General features: G+C 54.2%; 4 protein-coding genes across 4 annotated transcripts in view, besides 5 other annotated features; all 4 read right to left on the bottom strand.

Moving 5' to 3' along the window:
• The window catches only part of Tco025E_01598 (uncharacterized protein), a gene marked incomplete at both ends in the record, with an annotated part of 1,674 nt that extends 62 nt beyond the window's left edge, over window positions 1–1,612 (bottom strand). The window contains one exon of the mRNA XM_029368536.1: window positions 1–1,612. This exon is cut by the window's left edge and continues 62 nt beyond it. Within this exon, the coding sequence (XP_029231359.1) occupies window positions 1–1,612 (1,612 nt within the window).
• Window positions 1,613–1,730: 118 nt separating this feature from the next.
• Window positions 1,731–1,767: a sequence feature (A-rich).
• A 507-nt stretch (window positions 1,768–2,274) lies between these two features.
• Window positions 2,275–2,306: a sequence feature (A-rich).
• Window positions 2,307–2,325: 19 nt separating this feature from the next.
• Tco025E_01597 (putative ethanolamine phosphotransferase) lies at window positions 2,326–3,576 on the bottom strand (the record flags this gene model as incomplete). The annotated part of the gene is made up of 1 exon (XM_029368535.1): window positions 2,326–3,576. The coding sequence occupies one exon, from the start codon at window positions 3,574–3,576 to the stop codon at window positions 2,326–2,328; it is 1,251 nt and encodes a 416-aa protein (XP_029231358.1).
• Window positions 3,577–3,705: 129 nt separating this feature from the next.
• Window positions 3,706–3,749: a microsatellite.
• Window positions 3,750–3,841: 92 nt separating this feature from the next.
• Window positions 3,842–3,899: a sequence feature (A-rich).
• Window positions 3,900–3,903: 4 nt separating this feature from the next.
• Tco025E_01596 (30S ribosomal protein S8) lies at window positions 3,904–4,761 on the bottom strand (the record flags this gene model as incomplete). The annotated part of the gene is made up of 1 exon (XM_029368534.1): window positions 3,904–4,761. The coding sequence occupies one exon, from the start codon at window positions 4,759–4,761 to the stop codon at window positions 3,904–3,906; it is 858 nt and encodes a 285-aa protein (XP_029231357.1).
• Window positions 4,762–5,065: 304 nt separating this feature from the next.
• Window positions 5,066–5,089: a microsatellite.
• Window positions 5,090–5,159: 70 nt separating this feature from the next.
• Window positions 5,160–6,008, bottom strand: Tco025E_01595 (DNA-directed RNA polymerase II; the record flags this gene model as incomplete). Its single annotated transcript, XM_029368533.1, has 1 exon — window positions 5,160–6,008. The coding sequence occupies one exon, from the start codon at window positions 6,006–6,008 to the stop codon at window positions 5,160–5,162; it is 849 nt and encodes a 282-aa protein (XP_029231356.1).
• Between the last annotated feature and the right edge of the window lie 46 nt (window positions 6,009–6,054).

Raw genomic sequence — 6,054 nt, 5'->3', positions numbered from 1 at the left:
GAGAGAGAAGACCACACAGCCTTGCGGCCACGTTTAATCGCCCTTGCGCAGCAATGCGCAACGCCAAAAACGCATCTGTTCGGTACACCTCCACCTCCTCGCATTCCCCCAAAAGCGGCTCTATGAGGCCAGTAACGACATCCTGTGGTGCTGTTTCCGGTGAAATATGCAATAGCATCACCCGTCGAAGCTCTTCATTGTTTTTGACGGCTTTTAGCGCGGCACGCATTTCATCAGCGACCGCGTCCTCCACTCCGGCCACTCGAAGAAGCTTCCAAGCAGCGGCGGCAGTTTCAATGGCGGGACTCGCCAGCTCCCGCTCGATCATGCGGGACAAATCGGCGGCTGCGGCCTTCGCCCGTGCGGCCTCAGAAACGGCCTGCATCACGGCGGTGGTAAGCGTTATGATCGAGGCCTTTTCAGTCACAATCCGGCATCGGTTTACCACAAGGTATGAAGCCGCCTGAACAAACAGAGGCAGCAATTCCTCCTCGGCTTTCATGTGAAGAAAAAGCAAGGCATAGAGCTCTTGCCATTCCCTTGCCACGGCAGAAGTCAGAACCTTGCTGTTGTTCACAAAGGGTGTTAGCAACTGCACAAATCCGTCCTTCCCGCGCGACGTAAAAAATGCGGATGTCGCCTCACCAGAAAGCGCCAACAATAAAACGAGGTAGTCAAATGCGCTATCGCGTGAGCAATTGGTAAGCCCCATATTGTACATGCAAGCATGCACGACAGCATCGGGGCACTCAACCCATAATGTGCTAGGGGAGGGCCGCTCAGAAAGGAGATGAAGCAGCAACGCCGGAGAACTCTTCACCGCTTGCAGTATTGTGTCATTCTTTACGGGAGAACCCCATGCCGCAGTTACGGAAAGTATAACCGTTTCCGCTGGTGACAACGTTTGGAACACCGCCGACCACGTTTCCTTTGCGTGACCGCAATTCATGTTCAATATGCGTTGAAGGCGCCTAAAAGGGGCAGAATCCATAAAATTCTTCTTGTTACCGTTCGACGCAAGAGGCATGTTCTGCAATGCTGAGCGTTTCAAACTTTTGTTGTGGTGTCTGGCATGATGCAAAACAACCACGGCAAATGTTTTTAGGAACACCTTCTGCGCCTCCACGACGGTCCCTTCCTTGGAAGATGCTTCAGTGTGGGCAAACACCTTCGGTGCCGCCGCCGCCAGCACCTCTTCCGCGCACCGGAGTGCTGTGGCAGAGTAGCTCATTGGAAGCGCCGCTGTCTGCCGAAGCACATGGATCCACTCCTCCGGTGCGAGCGATGCACGCTTGCAGAGAAGAGGCAAAAGCTGCCGCTGGAGACGTCGCTGGTACTTCAGGGGGAAACTTGGGATCTTGGCAACACCCAAGACACACTGAATGACGGCGACAGCTGGCAGGCGCTGAAGCGGTCGTTCCATAAGTTCCTTGATGTTATCCGGCACTTCACTCGCCTCTGAGGCCGTCTCCTGCTGCTCCTTGATGAACTCCGACAGCTTTGCCGCCTCCCTGTCGGAGAGCGGGTTCGCGTAGTTGAAAAGCACAGATACGGCACGCGGCACGAGGGCGGCGTTTCCCTGTAGGGCCGAAACAACGGAGGAGAGCTCCATTGCGTATTGCTGCTACAATCCTACAGAAGAGTGTGTGTGTGGTGGGGTGGGGTGGGGGAAGGGGAAAACAACAACAATATCAAATGTTCCGTATTCCTTTGGTATCTCTCCTCCTCTCTGTTTGATTTCTGTTTGTTTGTATGTGTGTGTGTCTGCCTTCTCTCGTCTCTTTCCTTTCTCACTCTCCCGCTTTTCGCTTGCTCCTACGTTGCAAATGGAGGGAACGAGTACAGAGGCATGCAGGCAGCCAGTGAGCACCGCCAACGCCAAGAAATAAGGAAACGCAACACGGGACGGTGCGTGTGGAATGCAATAAGAGGGGAAAAAACATAAGGAGAGAAGAGCGCCAAGAGAAGTGGTAACTCTTGTTTATGCGGCACATGCAGTGAAGGGTTTGTTATTCCCTGCACGAATGCAGCGTCGACAACTCCCCCGGCAACACCGCATTTCGCTTACTTCACCACCCTCTCACTATTTCCCCTATTTTTTGCCCAACTCTCTACGCGGGGTTCATTCACGCCGCCTCGTTCCACCCTCACTGCCGCCGCTTCCAAATGCCTCACCTCCTCGCCCCTTCACTTCCCTCTCAATATATCGAGTCGCCTTCTCTGCTGCCCCCATTATTTCTCCTTGAGCTGCGCAAGGTGCCTTGTGGCCGCCTTTTTTTCTTTCGCTTTGATTTTGCTTTCCCTTTATTAAAGCAGCCGTGCATCTTATGCCGCTTTCAGCCTTCGCGATGCCGCATCATGGTGGCTTTGGAGGCTCCTCACATAGCAGACAATTTGCGCAATATGCCAGACGACAGAGATCAGCATCCCAGCCGCAGGGCAACAGAGAAAGACGGGCCAGACAAAAAAAAGACCCGCAAGCGCGGACGCATCGACGCGGGGCAACCGAAGGCAATGGGCGTAAACGAGCGTGTGAACAACCGTGCTAGAGGTGGATGCGACAGTGATGAACCAGAGCGCCACGTACGAGAACGGCCCCAAGGCATATCCTGCGGAACCAACCGTCAGGAGGTGCTGCGTGTGGTAGGGAATAACGCCGAGCAGCAGGGCAGAGTTGCAAAGCACGGCCAACGTGGTGAGCCGAAAAAGCATCTTCCAGTTTTTGCTAGCAATGCCCAGAATGACATAGATCTGGGAGGCCCAATAAATAATCATCAAAACCTCAATGTAGCGAAGAGGCAGCAGTGCCTGCGCCCACGGCTCAGGCAACACGGCGTACAAGAGAGCCGGTGACACCTTTGCGCCGGGAACCCCTGGAAAGGCAATTGGAATCCAGTTTACGACACAAAAAAAGACCATCGCCTCGTCTACAGAGATAAATCGATTGCCCCAAATAAAAATGTGTTTCTCGTAGTTCAATATGTGCGAGAAAACTGTGGCAAGGGCTATAGTCACAACGGTGAAAGCAATGTTCGAGAATGATATTCCAATCACAGACATACCGACACAAGTTGAAAGCAGCGAGGTCACACAATCCAGGCCGTGGTCAAGGTATTCCCCAATGTTGCTTGTCTTCTTCAGCCGACGGGCAAGACGTCCGTCGGTGTTATCAGCAACGCAGTAGATGCCGTTCAGGAGGCCGCAGAAAAACAGCATCCAATTGCTAGAGGGGAAAACAGAACTCCAAAGCGGACGCAGTGCGGCTGGATGCAGCGGCGTAGGAGCAGGAGAATTTAGCCATTTTGAATCCGCCTCCAGCAAAAGGCTTGCGGGACGCAGGGTGGCGTACGGTGGCTCAAACAACGTCGTTGGCGGCATTCCAGTGAGAAGCAGAAACGATGAGAGGAGAGTCATAAGAATCCCAAACAACGTCAATTTATTTGGATCCCACCACGTGGGGTAGTAAAGTGCAACCAAGTCATAAAATGGGGAGAGAACGTACTCAGTAAGGTAACTCAGCTGCGGCGGCACCAACGGCATGTCATCCGGTGGACGCAGAGAGAAAAGAAAGCTCATTCTTCACGGCTTCTTCCGACGCTGTGTTTTCCTTGATTGCGATTTATTCACGCGACTCGCCTCAGTGCAAAAAAAAAACAAAGCAAAGAAAAACGCATCGTCGCAAAGAGAGAGATAGGGGCACACAGTGAAAAAAGGAAAGCGGAACCAGAAAAAACAAACAAACAAAAAAGCCGTCTAAATTTGAGCCATGTGTTCCATCTCTCTCAACTCCCCCCGTGTTGTGTATGCAGCTTTTACGAATCAAGCACCGCAAGAAGAACGCCTTTCTTCGTTTCCTTTTGGTTTTTCTTTCTTGTTCTTCTTATTCGTTCTTGTTTTTCGCAGCTAGTGCACCATCATCAGTCCGCGTCCGCCAATGTTCTCCTTTACCGCCTGTATGTGGTCAATAACGCGATTGTCTGCGGTCCGGCAGATGTACACCACCAGGCGATTGTGAATGCCGTGCGAGTTGAGCAGCCGCCGCATCATTTTGGGGCTCCACTCAAACTCGGTTTTGCCGTCGTATGCGCAGGGCTCAATAACGTTGATTGTAGAGTCGCCCTGAAAGTATTTCAGTTCCACAGCAAAGGCGCGGTCGTTATGAAAATCACGGAACCCAGCTACAAGCCCATGGCCGTGCATCACCCGGGCACAACCACGGGTCTCCAGCGTAGAGGGCACAATGACAAAGCGCTTCCGCTGCTCTGTCGCCTCGCGGATACGGTGACAAAAATCATAGACTGGAGTAAACACATTGTACGTCCACTTACGCGGCTCACGCTTTTCTATTTGAATGCGGTCGTCGTCCTGGAGACTAGGGTTGTCGTAGGTGCCATAGTAGAGTGCATGATCGCCTTTGTGTTGAAAGAAAATTCTCGTGAGTGGATCGGCGGGCAAGTCACGGCGTCGCTCCACCCCTGGAAGGTCGACAAGGGGGCGCTGCGGCAACGCCTCGCCTCCATGGGCCGCGTTGCGCTGCAGCCGCGTGCGCAGTGGGAGGCGTTCCTCCTCCAGAATGGCATTGAGTTGCTGGCGCAGACGCTTTTCATCGTACTTGACGTCGTTGGCGATGGCGAAAAGGCTCCCCTGGCGCTCGCGTTTTCCGTGCAGCAGTCGATGACGAGCCGGCTGCTGCTGCCCGGCCCCGCCTACTGGCGCCGCACCGTACACCCTCGCCAGAGAAATAAGCGCCTGACGAAACATGCGTGCCTCGCCGTCCTTTCAAGGGGATTTTGTCCGAGGGCGGTTTCCCCGCACTGCCGCGCCCAGCTTCAGAGTACACACAGACACAAGCACGCACGCAAGAGAGAGAGAGATAGAGTAGGAAGTTTCAAGAGCGAGGGGAAAAGAATGTTTAAAAACAGATCAGTTTCACAGGTTTGCCAGAAAGAAACCCGTTTTGGAAGCAAAGGTAGGCGGCCTAATCGACAAGAGCAGCGCGCGCCTCTCCTTACCCTTTCTCCACCAAACTCATTTATCTCTTTTCTTGAGTTATAGCCTACTGGGTTTTTTTTGTTTCTTTCCTTCTTTCGTCGCGGATAGTTAACGGCACAAAAACCACCAACGCAGCAGTTGACGTCAGTCGCGTTAGTCGAGGCAGGCTAGATAACCTGCCGGTACATCTCGTAGGGGCCGCTCTCCTTCGTGTCGCGCTGGATCTTTACAATGCTGCCACGCACAAGGCCTAAGTACGCCACCATCGGGTCTTCGTTAAGGATGCGGGGCAGCTGCGAGAGGGAAATCTGACGCCGCTGAAGAAAGTCCTGCGCCTGTTCAGGAGAGAGCGCCACGTGCGATGGGACCGTGTCGTGGCGTGCGATGTTGAACGCAAGCTCATCCTCCTCAAAGAGTTGGATCGACATAATTTCTTCGGCGGTGCCGGCCCGGAGGCGTCCGCTCAACTCGCGCGCGCCACGGCGAACCACCGGAGTTATCTTCCCGGCGGACACAACAATCATGCAGTGCGCGTGCTTCTGTAAGGCCTTCTCGCGAAACTCCTGCAATTCACCCATGCTAAGCGACGGCAACGCCGAAAAAAAGACGAGCATTGATCGTCCGCCCTTCTCTCCACTTTTGTTGGGCGAGCCCGACGCATCGTACATCGCCTTACCCGTCTCGGCACTGCACACAAGCCGCATTGCGCCGCGCATCGGCGTCCACCTGCCCCTCTCCTCCTTCTCCACGGCGCCGTCGTGGCTTGCCTGCACCCTCGACGCGTTTCCCTCGTCCTCCTCTGCCGCCCCGGTGGCTGTTGCCTGCCGAACCACAAAGTGCTGCAGGAACCAATCATAGTCCAGTCCGTATTCGTCGCTGTACACAGACGGGTCACGAAGGGCGTGCGCGACGGCGGACGGGTGGCGTACCGCGTAGCCCCGGTCCATACACATCTGAATTGCAGTGTTGTAGGCGCGGTAGAGCCGCACAAGTTTTAGCTCCTCAATTGAACCCATTGTTGCTTATTACTGCTCGTGTTCTTCCGACTCTGCGTGCGACGAG

The sequence above is a fragment of the Trypanosoma conorhini genome (genome assembly GCF_003719485.1).
Source record: "Trypanosoma conorhini strain 025E chromosome Unknown Tco_14.4_contig_00054, whole genome shotgun sequence".
Lineage (NCBI taxonomy): Eukaryota > Euglenozoa > Kinetoplastea > Trypanosomatida > Trypanosomatidae > Trypanosoma > Trypanosoma conorhini.
The sequence above is the reverse complement of the archived record's forward strand: the minus strand, read 5'-3'. Positions and strand labels throughout refer to the sequence as shown.